The sequence below is a fragment of the Porites lutea genome, chromosome 13, assembly GCF_958299795.1.
Source record: "Porites lutea chromosome 13, jaPorLute2.1, whole genome shotgun sequence".
Classification (NCBI taxonomy): Eukaryota; Metazoa; Cnidaria; class Anthozoa; order Scleractinia; family Poritidae; genus Porites; species Porites lutea.
The window spans coordinates 15,588,926-15,605,018 of NC_133213.1; the positions used below are offsets into that span (position 1 = coordinate 15,588,926).

At 39.5% G+C, this 16,093-nt stretch overlaps 1 protein-coding gene across 2 annotated transcripts in view; it reads right to left on the reverse strand.

The window, feature by feature from the left end:
* LOC140923003 (uncharacterized) overlaps positions 1–16,093 on the reverse strand; it is a 144,862-nt gene that overhangs the window by 101,314 nt on the left and 27,455 nt on the right. The window contains exon 1 of one of the 2 annotated variants that reach the window (XM_073373053.1): positions 900–1,035. The exons of the other annotated variant lie outside the window; for it this stretch is intronic. Within the exon in view, the coding sequence (XP_073229154.1) occupies positions 900–941 (42 nt within the window). The 5' untranslated portion in view covers positions 942–1,035. Of the gene's footprint in view, positions 1–899; positions 1,036–16,093 lie in introns of those variants that run through there. 2 annotated transcript variants of the gene reach the window in all.

The following is a 16,093-nucleotide window of genomic DNA, read 5'->3' on the forward strand; positions in this document are numbered from 1 at the left end:
GAATAAGAATATTCAGCCTGGGCCGGAAAAGCAACATTCTTATTCAAAAAAAAGAGTGTAAACTGTAATTCAAGTTTAAACTTTGATCCCAGAGGAAAGCGAATTTTGTTGACCGGCTGAGCTGCTATAGATTGACCAGAGTGTTATAAAAAGAAACTGGCAATTAAAACTCTTAATAGTGATTCCGTACAGTGTTATGACATGATACTCGTGTGCCAGGCTTTATTGGTTACCACTGCAGAACACGGACTCTTTTGTGAAAGCTTAAAGTTATTATGTTTTCTGCTCGATGGTGGGTCATTTTATAAAATCTAAAATATCCTAAATACGTCAAACGGCGTTCCACAGTAGGGAGTTTAAGCAACGACGTTTTTGAGCGGAGCATGCACGTCAATCGGAAGTGGAATTTTTGCAATCTTCGGCCTTGATTTTCAATAAATTCTTGCAAACATCGTCCCTTTAAGAGTAAAGACACTTAGCAATACAAATTTGGTAGCGTCAAGGCTATTAAAAGAGAAAAAGGCTCACTGGGGTCCGGTTGACGTGCTTCGCTCAAAAACGTTGCTGCCCAGAACTCCGTAGTGTCTGCTCATTGGAGCGGAACGGAATCGTGAACTGCCACGTTGTATGGTCTCAGTGATCGGACCTTAATAGTGTATATTCACAAAGCAAGTTTGAGTTTTTCCTTCCCTCCAGTTATCATATTTTCACCTACAGGTGAAAACTGTTCGGAAAAATAAATATGAAACAAAAAAAATGTTTTTAAATTATTTGAATATGACAACTATATTCAGGGCTCTTAAACGTGTGAATAGCTGGGTGTGTGCGATCGATAGTTTAACTGTTAGCGCAGAGGCTGATAGACTACAACACGCCAATTTTTCGCTGGATAAGCTTACCGTCTTAGCTTCAATTCCAAGAATAAGGATTAAAATGATCATTTTAGCGCCTGTAGAGATAACGTGAGCTCGCCAACAAAGTAACTACTTGAAGCCCTGATCTTGCAGTCGGCACGAAACATGTGCACGCATAAATTACCGAAATATGTCTGACTTTAACACAATCACGTGTTTACTTCGCCCAATGAAAAAGTGAAGTTTAGAATTTGCATTGGTTATGAGGCCAGTATGCCCAGGCTTGTTTAAGCGGGATGCCCCCCCCCCCCCCCCCCGTTCCTTAAGGGTTACTTAGCCTGTGAGCAAGGGGTTCTGGGGATGGGGGACGGAAGAAAAGAGGTTAGGGCATTGTGCCATGAAGTGGGTCATCTCGTATTGTTTCTTATTTATATAGTCATGGTCAGTTTCTTAACGGATCTGTCTGTAAACAAAGCAGCTTCTCCATTTAGATGAAAATCACCCGTTCAGCGGAAAAGGAGCGATACAGAGGAACCTCGGTTGAGGATTTAACGAGTAATCGGTACAACAAGCGACATTCCTTGCCCCAATAATAATAAAATATACGAAAAGGAACTTAAATACAACGAAACCTTCCTTAATTAATATAGCGAACACATCATGTCAGCCCCTTGGTCGGTTCAGTTCCGACTCAACAGCCTTTGTCAAGTGTTTATTCCGCAATCAACATCTGGGATTTTTCGCGTTGCGCACGAACGTGAATGAAAGCTATAAAGCACATAATTATTCTTCATTCTGATGAAGCAAAGAAATCACGGTGCTGGGCCGAAGTCTGCGTGATTGTATGTAGTCAAGAGAGAATGATTTAGTCTTTTTATAGTTACGTTTACTCGCGGGACGCGTGTTTTACAGGATTCGGTTCAGTTACTTCCTAGTATTACTTGCTTGACAATTGAATGACTAATAAGTAAGCGCGCCTCTTGCTAACCAAACCAGGGATGAAAATATTAGTTTCTTCAACACTTGTGCTTCAAACGGCAAGTATACTTAAGATTTTAGAAAATTCGTGATAAACCGTGGGCGCGTTGGAGGTGTGTAGGTTATGCATGTATATTCCATTCACACGCGACCATCAGGTTAAAGTAGTTTGTTCAACTCAGCAATACGCAAATAAAATTCTTACAAATAAATTCTCACTTACCTGTTTCACACCAATGCCAAACACGATTAAAAAAAAAAACTTTGTGCATTGTTGTGAGTTTTTCGCAGTCGTGATAATCGAGCGAGATTATCTTACTCAGACCCGCACAGTAGCTCGTAAGATGACTCGATGCAGGGCACGTGTGTGTAAAAGGGACTTTGGAACTATATCCACTAGATCACATCAACCAATGAGAAAGCGGGGATCAAAGGGGAAGCCCCTCTAATTTTCCTTTTCTTTTTTCTCTCCCGTTCGCTGATGTTCAACGAAACAGTTGATGTTCGTTGATGTTTAGCGACTGCTTTCGAAAAAAGTTCACTTCCCATTCCTTGCAATAAATTGTATCTAAAGTGATGGAGGGAGGCTTACGTTTGTGTCTAAAAGTGACACGTGAAGGAATATTAAGGTTGCTAACATCAACATTGTGTATGAAGCCTAGAAATTGTGGGTCTATTGTTAAGGGACTCCAGGGTTGGCTCTGATTGTGGCGAGTAGTTTCCACCTAACATTCTAGTACATTCTAGAATATTCTCTATTGTTCTGGAACTAATTTTGTGGTTTAATTGATTGACGTTTTCAAGCTTCGGATGATAAAATTCTGCTGAGTTGGCACATATCAGTGAAAAAAGATATTAGGACATAAAACCACGATCGAATAATAGTTTAGCCTATACGGCTAAGTACTTTGAAATTAAATTAACGTTCAAAGCAACTCGTACTTTGTTATGTCTGAAACGTGTGGATTTCCTGAAGACGAACATTTCTGTATTAGCTTCGTTTCCGTTTGACGGGTACATACTGTCACGTGATTAGAACTGTCGAATTTCTAAGGACATGAAATAAAATCGCTCAGATTGTCAATCCATACCGGCCAAAGGCAGGTCAAAGGTAATGGTAGTTGATTAGTTGGAGGGCATAATTGTTGCGGCTATTAACCTGAAAGAGGGAAATAAAACCTTGATTGTTTTTACGCGCATTATAAACAAGGCAAGTTTTGTTGAAGAGCTGTCACGAAGTCTTTTTATTAAGGTAACGAAGAGACAGTGATTCTGTATTGTCAAATATTATTGAAATCCAATGCCCACCTTCATCCGACTTTTCTACCGCCGTAAAAACACAGGAGACGTTTTTTGGAAAGCCAAACGTTACCCGAGAGAAACTCTCTCGGTGCGTTTATAGTGCAGGATATTTAAACACTACAAACACGTCAATTATGTTCCCCTTCGAGCGTAACGGTATGTAAAATAATGATGATCAGAAACTAAATTTAAACCAGCGGGTGAGAGTCAGATTTTTTCTCGGTCTGCATCCATCAGTTTTTCTTGCGTTCGCTAGAGAACCGTAGACATGATCACATGAAGGCCGAAAGGAAAATTACCTACAGTATTTTAAAAAAATCCTAAAAAAAAATTCTGAACACTCCCCATTAGCTTATTACCTCCGGTTGTTAGCTCTTCAATTGGACGGCGGCGAGTGGGTGTGTCGTCGTTAAATCGTGAAAAAGAGCACGAGGTAGCGTAAAGCGAGTGAAGTACATAAAATCTGGCATCTTAACTTACCGTATTGACCCCAGCGCTTAGAAGAAGGATTAAAGTGATCGGCATGCCTGTCGTTAATATGTGATACCAACTCCCAAGAATGCTGCATCCACTAGTTCTTTAAAAAATACACGAAGGATGATGTGCACGCTTGCGTTATCACCAAATAAGAAAGGACTTTGAACCTGGTCCTTCTATTAGACGGCTTCGAAATATTTCGTCCAATGATAAACAAAGAATGCTTATGTTAATTTCCCCGTTGTCAATCCCTTTCTCTCAGAGGGGGCGCGAAAGAATAATTTGCATTTGTCATCGGACTTGGCCCGGGCTTGTTTACAACATGAACTCACTTTAGTCTCAAATGAAATTGGTTTCTTAGTCTGGTGTTTTCGGTTTTATAACCAAGATCATGAACCTTGATGAGGGTACATAAGAAACATTTATTTCGTCGCTTCCATTTATTAGAGATTAAGACGTTTCGCGAGAGCAGAAGTAGAATTAACTAGGGATTGAGACATTATAATCTTTTTGAGCGATTTCTACCCGGGGCTAAGCGAAACGGGGGCAGGGAGAAGGCTCCTCCCCTAGTTCCGACCCTTTAGCCTTTCATGCATACCATTGCAAGCCCTGTGGTATACCCTTCCCCATTCATTCATATAATTCAACCGGTCGGGATGGAATTCTGTTATATATTGTTCACCGGAAGCCTAAGAGAGGCACCTCTTTCGGGCGGAACTTTCCGTGATTAAGCCGTTTTAGGAAGTATCCCCAGGATTTCTCGGCCATATTTAAGCTAAGATCAGGCACTTCATTCGCAGATTTCTCCACAGCGCCTTAGTTCTAAGCGAATATTCCCTTTGGATCTTTACATGAGCCGCGTACTAGTATAGGTGCCGCTGTATTTCAGTCATGTAAAGGAGTCAGCGAGAAAAAAGGTACACCTTTACTGATTCGCATCATGTAAATTGTCCGAAGTGTCATGCTTTTATGGTTAGTCGATTAAGTTACGGCATTAATCGCCCGCATTGTTAAACGCTTTTCGGAATGACACAATCAACAAGCATCTCTAACCAGACCATGCAGTAACTGTTAAAACGCTCATAGGAATGACACAATCAACAAGCGTCTCTAACCAGAACAGTAACTGTTTAAAAACGCTTATAGGAATGACACAATCAAGAAGCGTCTCTAACCCCCGGGCTCTAACCAAACCAGTCACGATAATTTTCGAGTTTCTTGGACATAATGATGTGCAACACGTGTACGTCAATCAATCCTTCACTTAAAAACAGCATGTAAACAAAATACAAAAACCGAGTTTTTGGCTTTATGTTATGTTTCGTTCAGAGTATGTGACCAATACGGTCGATACTTAAAAACTGTGGGCGCGTCAGAGGTGTGTTTTACTGAAGACGAAGCTAAGTATTGTCACTCATTAAATTCAGTACACAGACAAATATTTCAACTTACCACCAGTTGAATAATGCCCAGACCTATCAATGAACAGATTTTGTACATTTTTGGGACTTCGTCTTTTCGCAGCTCAAGGAAAATTCAAGCGAGAGTAATCTACAGCTATTCGGCTGTCATCAAAACCGTTGAACGACAGTATCATGAACGGACACGTGACGATGATGCAATTACCGGATAACTTTACGGAAGCCCAGGGGGGGCCACGTAGTGATTTCGTTTTTATTTTTCACTTTTCCATTTTTGTTTTTAACTTTTTGATTTTCACTTCGCCATTTAGCTTTTCGGCTGAGATTTCGGTTTTTATTTTTTACTTTTCCGTTTTCGTTTCTAACTTTTACATTTTTACCGATCTATTTCGTCTTACTTGTCAGTTTTGCTTTGACTTCTCTATTTTTGCTTTTTTGTTTGTTTGTTTGTTTGTTTTTTCATTTATTGTCAGTTTTTGTTTTGGCTTTTAAATTATATAATGAAAACTAAAACCAAAACCTCATTATAAACAAACCAAAACCAAAACCGACAGAGTAGAACACCATGCTTTGCTGGAGGATCAAGATGACGGATCAAGGTGTCCATTCGTTGACGATGTTAGCCCAGGTAAATTTTCTAATTTTACCTCCATTGATTGCTCTGAATCATAAACTGTTTTTCCTTTTCAACGTACCTATTTAAGCTATGGAAATCGCGTTAATCGACTCATCAGAAGGCTTGTATTGCAGGTACTAATGTGCTGTAAGCTACCGCCTATTTGTTAAACTGTTATTTACACTAGATCGTAATCGCGTAGACTGTGAATATAGAGGGGAGTATATTCTTTGAGCATAATGGAACGATCAAAGTTCGCCTCTCGAACTTAAAAACTCCAAAAAAAAAATTCAGGAACTTCAACAACAATTTTTTATTTGGCAAATTGAACAAAGTGGAATATTATAAATAGCGATAAAAAACTGTTAATTTACTTTAGTACCTAGCTCGGTGACTTGCTAGTTGATGTAATTAGTCAATTAAAAATATCTCAAAGTATCGGCGTCACTGATCCTTTTGATATTTCCGGGTTATGCCTGAGGCCATTTCTGCGAATCACGTCCGTGAATTGAAAATAGCATATGTACTGGATAAAGTTTTACGCCAATTGTGTTTAAACAGTATTTGTCTACTAACGTTTAACGGCTTACGAAAATTTGTAAAAATGAAAATTCCCGATTTTGAAAAATGACACTTTACTGTGGAACTAGTTGTTAATGCACAAATTCAAAGTGGAATTAAGAGCGCCTGTCTGTAAAAATCAGACAAATTCAAAATTTCGCGGCAAGGGTGGAAAATTCGATTTCTTTCATATTTTAATGTTACATAGGCTAGGGTATTACTAAAATCACTGTATAGTTCTTTCGGTGAAATATCCTTTTATTTCAGAGATAAATGCAAATAAGCAAAATCCGTTAAAATCGTCATTTGAGGCGCTCAATTATTACATGGGTTTGAAAGCCTTGCGTGCAAAAACCGATTACTCTACCGTCTTTAAAACATCACAGCCTTCTTTTACAACTTCTAAATATCTGTTAAAATGATTTGGGGAGATAGTGCTCTGTTCTTTGTATACAATATAATTTAATTTCGAAGGCATACAATTTACTTCAGTAAAAGTAATGCGTGAAAAAACGTAATTTTCACCATGTGCGAAACCTTCAAATTGATTGAGCTGCTGGTGGTTGAATGTTAGAAGGATGGTCTACAGATTCCTGTAAAAATGTCTTTGGGCAAATGATTAATAGCGACGCGAGAGCTTTACAAAATCTGTTAAAAATGCAGATATTTGACCTTCCGTGGCCGAACTTTGAAGTTGCGAGTCGGACAAAATTTCGTCCCGTCACTTGTCTAAACTCGCAGTAGATTATAATAAACGGATAGGAAACCCTTCTGAAATGTTCTAACCTTAAAATCTGCTGTAAAAGACGAGTCAAAAGGCCATTTTAGCCCGATTATTGAGTCGTTTGATCTTTGTCTTGTAACGTGTAATTGTACACCGCGCAACTGTCAACGTTTCATAAGACAAATACAATTATTTGATCAACTTTCGGGGCTTTTCATTACGACTTCATCTTTTCGACGGCTCAATCATTTGTTAAACATTGCTTAGAATGTAGTATCTGAAAATATTACCGCGCAGATACTACATCTGACTGCTACAACAGAATGACACAGAAATGCCGGTGCTCACATCTTGTAAGTCACGCAATCCAATTTAGCGGGGTGGAGAAGGGTGAAGTAGCAAACAGCCACAACGAAAACAACAGCAATAATTAAGGCTGATCACTATACTGGATAACTTTTCGTGCAGACACAAAAAGCTATCCGGTAAAGTATGAACACCTATCCGGTATGTGACTCTCCTGTTTAGAGATCGGCGCGTCGCAGCTTTGCGTTTCCCCCGGGGGGAGGGGGGAGGTACTGCCTTATAAGAGGCTAATGGGGATGTGCCGCAGGATGGGGTTGCATTTTTACGACTGGATTGACCATAATGGGGTCGCATTTTCAATAGAGTTACTAGAATGGGGTCACACATTTTCGGATTTTTGGGGGTAAGACTGTTCGTCATATTTACGGTTAGCAAACGTGCCAGAATGTTTTTACTGCAGACGGAAAGTAAAGTGGTCTCATTCAATCTAAAAAAATGGGTCAATTCATGAAAATAGAAAGTGAAAGTGAAAGTTGGGATGGTGAAAATTACATATTTGCTCAAAAGTGACTAAGATGAGGTCTATAATTGGCCACAATGGGGTAGGGGCTCTGAGAGGCCAGCGGCACATACCCAGCAAAAATTGACCCAAGTAACCCCCCGGGGCTTTTTCGGACCGAAATCACCCTTCTTTGCGTGAACAGAAGCCCTATCGGGTATGCTTTCTTTTTGTGCCTGCACAAAAGCTCTCCGGTATAGGAGTGACTGAAGACAATCTATAGCTTAAGATAGTGATACCCTTAGACACGGTCTTTCCCTGTTAAGATCCAAATACTGGTCATTTTGTTTATTCACAATTTTGGTCGTCAGCTCCCAGACTGGGTGACTTTATTAAACGGTATCAGGACCGTTATCAGCGCCATAACCTGCCGATAGAAGCCGTACTTGGAGTTGTTAAAGAATTAAGTACAAGTCTGCAGCTGCAATTCTGTAGAACAAACTCTAACATAAGCATGCATGCAGTCACAGTCTAGGGACCTCTGACATTAAGGTCATTTCCCAACCCTTCTCTTAGAATCATAGTAGTGGTGATGTTACGAGACAGCTTTTTAAAACTTCGCTATATTTTGCAAGCTATGTAACTACCGTATTTCCTCGAACAAGCGCCCCAGCTCGGCTAAAAGGAGAGGTGTTTATACTGGAAGAAGGGCGCTTAATAAGGGAGGCACTTGTTAACTTTTCCTTTCAACAAACGGTATTTCTATTTTGTATAAATGCATCTTAACGCGTTTGGTGGCCTGTCCTGTGCGTTCATTTTAACTCTTTTTGATTTAACCTATTACGTATCTGTGTACCGTATTTCCTCGGTAAGGGCCCATGCTCTAATAAGCGCCTGTCCCCGAATAAGCGCTCACCCCGTTGGTCATAATATCAAACAAGCGCCCCTATCGAATAAGCGCCCTCCCTCTACTCCTCATAACTTTTTTAAATAGTAGGAATACAAGAGGAATGGGACGGTCTGCTTATTGATGACGAGGATAATCTCGAAGATAAAGAGCAAAGTGATAGCACGTAAATAGCGCGCGCACCGTGAAAGATCGTGACGTCATTACTACAAACTCTCTCGCAAACACAACTCTAGGCTGATTTAGCAACAGAAAGGGAGCGTCAGTTGACGACGGCGCGCGCAAATCAAACAACAGAGCGGCACATTGGCAACGAAAGTCGCGTTTAGTCCTCTCCGCGCGCTTTCCCGTCGTCAACTGACGTTCGCGTTCTGTTGCTAAATCAGCCCATCCAAAAGTAGGGTTTGCATGAGCTGTGACGTCACCATCTTTTGCAGTGCGCGCGCTATTCACGCAATCCCCGGCGGTGGAGGGGGGGGGGGGGGGTACTTCTAGAAAAACTGGGCGGGGTTGTGCGGCGCGCCTCCTGAAACCTTTACTCTATTTCAGACCAAAATCTGAGATTTTTCCTACCCTATTTCAGACCTGATCCTTAAATCAATACCCTATTTCAGACCTGCCTTATAATCAGTTCCCTAGGTCAGACCAATGTTAAAGGCAATGTTGATACGCTTTGATTAAGTAGGATACAAAACTGTACTGTTACGGAACGTACCCGGTTGGCCTAAAACCCAAAGGGAAATGGTCTTATCGCCTAATTACGAAGAAGTAGTTTCTTCTAAAAAAACATACCCAGACCAAACTGGTCGAAATTGATACCCTTTTTTAGACCAAAAAAGATAAAAAACCATACTCTTTGGCGCCGCACACACCTATACAGCAGATATAAGGGATTCCCCCCCCCCCCCCCTCCACCCTCCCGGGCCACAATCACTATACATTTGTGTAAAGTGTTTAATGGGACTTCGGTACTCTTGTTTATAACAACCACTGTTTAAACGAATAAAAGGCACATGTCTCGAAGAATCTGTACAGAAAACTTTCATAACCTTTTTATACAAAACAAGAACTGATTACGCTCACAAAAATTCGTGTACAACAGGTCGCAACTAGCAGCATATCCCTTTTGATTACCGCCTGCAACAATGATTCTTGCTTCTTTTTCATTTTTGAAACCCTGTTCGCAAATGAGACACGCGAGTTGTTAGTGTAACCAATAACGTTAATTTATAACGTTCGCGAAATAAGATGACCCAACGAAGGATACCTGTCAAAATAAAAGGAACAGAGGATTTTGTCGCCTGACAAAAAGCTCTAGGCATCTTTCAAGTTTTGGTAATTACAAAATTTTCCAATTTTTTGCAAAGGCTAAACTCTTTTTTTTGTCGCAATGCGAACAGGTTTAGTTTTTTGTCGATGTTTATTATGATGTCGTAACTAACAACAGCGCTGGATTGTAGAGTGCCAGAGTGGTTACAGTAGAAACTAGACTTTAGCAAATATGAAGCAAGCAAGAAAGAAGAAAAAGGCCATTGGCACGATGACACCATTTTACTGCGACGACCAGAATCCTCAGGGTTTCGTTTTCTTGTACAAATCAGGACTTTTGATCTTGCTGGGATTACTAAATTTAAAAAAATATATGAAAGTAACATACGAAAAGGATTCTGGTCGTAGTATTAAAGTAACGCTATCGTGCAAATGCGTAGTATTCGTTGATAAATCGGCTTTAAAAAAACTGTTTAGTCGTGTATAAAGGGTTTCCAGGTGTACTACATGTACTTTCAAGCACCACCACTCCTCCCCCGTGAAAATGCACATGACAGTATTGCGTGACGAGCAGCGTCGACATTATTATGCCGTTGTAGCACCGGTCAGATATATACTTTCTTGCAGTGTAAAGCATTGTTTAACAAACGGCTAAGCCGTCGAAGAAGATGCAATCGTGATAAAATTCGCCTAAAACTGATCAAAGATGGGTATTCGACCTTTGAAGACGTCGAAAGTTGACGCGGTGTGTCGGGTGTGAGGTGTAAATTGCAGACGTTACAAACCAGAGGTCAAGCGACGAACGACCGGAAAATGGTGCTAAAATCATCTTTGGACCGGTTCTTTACTGCTCATAATAAGGTAAAAACATTTCGAAACGGCTTTCTATCTCCTTTTTTTAACTTAATGTGGGTTTAGACAAGAGAAGGGACTAAATTTATGTCCGACTCGCAACTTCAAAGTTGACCACGGAAGGTCAAATACCTGGATTTTTAACAGATTTTGTAAAGCTCTCGCGTCGCTATTAATCATTTGCCCAAAGACATTTTTACAGGAATCTGTAGACCATCCTTCTAACATTCAACCACCAGCAGCTCAATCAATTTGAAGGTTTCGCACATGGTGAAAATTACGTTTTTTCACGCATTACTTTTACTGAAGTAAATTGTATGCCTTCGAAATTAAATTATATTGTATACAAAGAACAGAGCACTATCTCCCCAAATCATTTTAACAGATATTTAGAAGTTGTAAAAGAAGACTGTGATGTTTTAAAGACGGGAGAGTTATCGGTTTTTGCACGCAAGGCTTTCAAACCCATGTAATAATTGAGTGCCTCAAATGACGATTTTAACGGATTTTGCTTATTTGCATTTATCTCTGAAATAAAAGGATATTTCACCAAAAAAACCATACAGTGATTTTAGTTATACCCTAGCCTACCTAACATTAAAATATGAAAGAAATCGAATTTTCCACCCTTGCCGCGATATGTTTGTTTTTTACGGACAGGCGCTCTTAAGATCTATTCGCCCCCCAAAATATACATGTGACAATTGTTGATCTGAATTTGTTAATATGTTGTTTGCGTTATGCATCACGCAAACAGATTAACAAATTCCGGACTTTCCTACCGCTGCAAATTTGTCTTGAACTAGAAATCATTTTTAAAAAATGATTTAGCCAATTATCTCTTGCCATCAATCCAGCTATAATGGTGGTGAAAAACAGAAAATAAGTGCTTTGAGAGCACAAGTTTGTTAGGGATAGGTGAACCGGTAAAGCAGATATACACCGAAACAATTATATAGCAATGCAATTTTTTTTAGATGCAACATTCCAGAACAATCTGTTTGGACTCTACAGTCACGGGTTTACTTCGCCCAATAAAAAAGCGAATTTTAAGGAATTAGAATTTGCATTGATTACGAGGGAGTAGGCCCAGGCTTGAAAGGCGCGGAAACGCCAAAATTCGGAGGAGTTCATACCGCAAAATCATGACTATGGACATCAAAAGTCTGATTTAATCCTTCGCTTTCAGTCACTAAAATTGCTACAAATGCTGTAACTTCCACTTATTATCCCTGGGCTTCTGCAATTTCGTATAAGGGGTTTTTAGGAGGGCTTATATACTTCGAGATGGGGGAGGGCTTATATCTCTTGGGGCCCGGGTAATGAAAAAGACGTCTCAAAAAAGCTACATAGCCCCCCCTGAGTGCTGATCAAATTACTTTTTGAATTAGCTTCAAAACGTGGTAAAACATTGAATTTATTTTAAGACAAGCTGGAGGAGCTTGTAACCGGACCTGTTTGTTTTGTTGTTGTTTACAGGTTGGTGGGCTTATAACTAGGCGGCTCCCAGGGGGAGCTTATAAGTTGGGGGGGGGGGGGGGGGGGGGCTTATAAACGGAAGTTTACGGTACTTAACCTGCCTACCAGCGAGGGATTCTGGGAGCGGGGAACGGAAGAAAAGAGGTTTGGAGAGCATGTTCTGGAATAATTTGTACCATGTAGTGGGTCATCTTTACGCTTGTTTATTATAATTAAGGGAAAAAGTGAAAATTGTTTTCTTATTAGTCACGGTCAGTTTCTTATGAATCTAGCTGTATAACAGTAGCCTTTTCATTTGGATGAAAGTCTTACTTTTAGTGGAAAAGGACAAATACAGTGGAACCTCGATTTAACAAGCCTCTAAATAACAAGGAAATCACCACAACGAGCGGTATTCCTTGCCCCAGTAATAATAGAATATATGAAAAAGAACCTAAATACGACGAAACCTCCCTAAAATAGCAACTATATTATTTCAGTATCTTGGTCCTTCGTTCGAGTTCCATGCAGTCTGCACTTCCTTTGTCAAGTGTTTATTCCGCTTTCAACAACACGTATTTTCCGCGTTGATCACCTGATGAGGACGTTAAAGTATTTTCCTGTTTTAAGAGGATTTACAGAAGGGAAGCCGACAAAATTATTGGACAGAAAATGCCCGAGCTAAAGTCTGCTTGATTGCAGTTTTTGTTCACTGGGCGTTTCACTCCCGATACATTACTGCCGGTTTGTTTGTTGCTTTATATGCATGAATGAATAATTACCAGGCGCGCCTCTTTCTAACCAACCAGTGATGAAAATGTTAGTTTCTTCAGCAAAATTACACAACACAGCAGTAAACATCAAGTATACTTGGGAGTTTAGAGTGGGCGCTTTGGAGGTGTCATAAGGGAGTATATTCCACTCACATGTACACTTGAACGACCTTCAGGTTAAGGTAGTCTCACTGTTAACAGGCTAACACTGAAATACAAATTCTTACTTACCTTCTGCAAACAGATGACCAACACAATTAAAGAACAAATTTTGTGCATTGCTGTATTGTGTTGTAGTCGAGAAAATGGAGCGATTATAGCAGTCTTCAGCCGGTCCGTTCGAAACTGTAGTCAGACCTTAACAGTACTCGAGTCAGGGCACGTGTGTGTTAAAGGACTTTAAAAATATACACAACCTGATACCTGCTGTACAGTTAGACCACACCAACCAATGAGAAAGCGGGGATCTAAACATGTTAGGGAAAGTCCCTTGTCTTTTTCTTTTTTTGGTCTCCGTTCGTTAACGTTCAACGAAACATGACTGAACGCATGAACAAAAAAAATGCTCTATAATTCACGATAGTTTGTTTTGATGTCAACAGGCCGAAAACCGTAGACCTTTCAAAGTGGGCCTTTGAACCCAGCAGAATTTATATACTGGATAAAAAGGAAACGATGGCTACATTCGATTGTGTAACGAGCCAAGATTCATAAACGTTTTTAAAAATGTATTAAGGACCTTTAATCTCGCATGCAGGTTACGATATACAATGCTCAAATAAGTATACAGTTAGTATAGGAACCACAATAGTTTATTTAGATCCTCAAGTAGGAGTGCTCCTAAAATAGCAGTAGCTGTTTGTAGCCATTTCAAATATTTTCAAAACCGATCCATGTTCGAGTGGCATGGTGCAACGATTATTGACAAAACAAAACCAACAAATAAACGCTTCACACCGGGGGAAGAGAATAAACTGACTTTGTAGCCAATTTGCGCTTTCGAGAGAGGAAGCAAATCAAAAGGTCCACGAACGCCCTTCTACCCAGCCTTAATGCCACGTGTTGATTGCCTTCATTGGTAGGGGGCTAATTACTCAGGCCTTAAATATTTGTGTAGCTAAACTTTCAAGAATAAAAACATCTTTATTTGGGATTAATTGGTCAACCTTCGTTGTTAGGAACCCTGGGATGCCTTGGCCGGTGAAACAAGAAACTGAAATGTTCAGCGACTGCTTTCGTACAGCCCATAATCCTCGCAATAAATTATCTACAGTCAAGGAGGGAAAATGTTTACACTAGACTTACCTTTGTGTCTAAAAGTGACACTAGAAGGAATATTTTATAATGATATTATTAAGACCGTGTTAACATAGTACATTCTAGAACATTGCGTATTGTTCTGGAACTGATTTTGTGGTTTAATTGATTGACGTTTTCAACAATGTTTTTAATTCGGATAATAAAATTCTGCTGAGTTTATAGGACATGTATATCAGTGAAAAATATATTAGGACATGCATAAAACTACGGTTCAACAATAGATCAGCCTATCCGGCTAATACTTTGACGAATTAACGTTCAAGGCAACTCATGACGAGTGCTAAATACATTTGTTTTTGGCTGGAACATGCGGACGTCCGATGAACGAACATTAACAGTACAGTATTTAACGAGTACATACTGTCACGTGATTAGAACTTTTGATAACGCTATCGAATTTCTTAGGACATGAAATCAAATCTCTGTGATTGCCAAAAAAGAGTAAAGGCCTCTTAGGGTCCAGCAAAATGTATGGAATAGTTAATTTCTAGCTTTTTAGATTATGAAACCTCAAAAAGGAGGAAAAATGAAAGAGGGCAATAAACCTTTTAATTAATGTTTTTTTTTTTTTTTTTTTACGCAAACAGCATAACTTTATTTAATATGAGAATTCGGCACTTCTTGACTTCTGACCCATCACAAATTATGGCAAGTTTCGTTGGAGGGCTGTCCCAAAGTCTTTTCATTAAGGCAATGACGAAATAGCGATTCTGTATTCTTGTCAAATGTTATTGGAATTGATGTGCACCTTCAGCCGACTTTTATACTGCTGTGGAACACAGGATATATTGTTTGGAAAGCCAAAAGTTAGTGAACTCTTTCAGATTAAATTGCAGGTTATTTTAATTTTTCATCACCACAAACATGTACGTTTCATTGATTTGAATATATGAAGTGCTGATTTACTCCTTCGAGTGTAACGGTATGTATTATGAAGAGTATGATCTGATCAGAACTAATTATAAGTTTGAGTCAGGAGCCGATTACTCGGCTCCTGTTTGAGTTTTTTCTTCTCCGTATGCGTCCATCAGTTTTTCGTGGGCTAGACATGAAGGCCGAATGGAAAAATACATATAGTATAAAAATAAAGACCCTAGAATTTTATAAATTCTCCTCTTTGTTATCTGTTTCCGCGGGATGGGGGCGGGGCTGGTACCCCTGGGAATTTTTGGTAGGTGTGCTGCTCTGTTCTCAAATCCCGACCCTATTTCAGACCCAAAAATGTGGTTTTTCATACCCGTTTTCTTCCATTTGTAATTAGTGTATTTATAGTATATTACTATTTTAACATTTCAAATTTCTTTCATATCACTACTTCAACGGTTTATATTTTTGTACACTTTTAACGTTCGCTTTTTTCTTATTTAAATTTTCACGCGCTATTATTAATATTATCATATTGCAGACTAATTGCAACGTCTTAGTTTAACCCTATCATTGTATGTAAAATCCTGAAGAAGGAAGGCCGTGCCTTCCGAATTATAGTGAAATACATATTTCCAACTGTAAAATCAGCCTTGCTTCTTTTGTTTCCTTATTTCCAATTATAGCTGATTACATCCTTTATTAGGATCCGGTCCTTCTAGTCCTTCTTTTTTGTAACGTTGGTCATCGCTTCGGAAATTGAATCTCTAAAATCCATACCCGATTTCAGACCACGGTCAGACCTGGTGTCTAAGAAATTGTGTCTTCATTACTTAGATTAGAACGCCATCAATTCGAATCTAGCCTGAGTATCAGGCCTTCGGAAGGGGCTAGGGGAGAGGAGATTTTAGA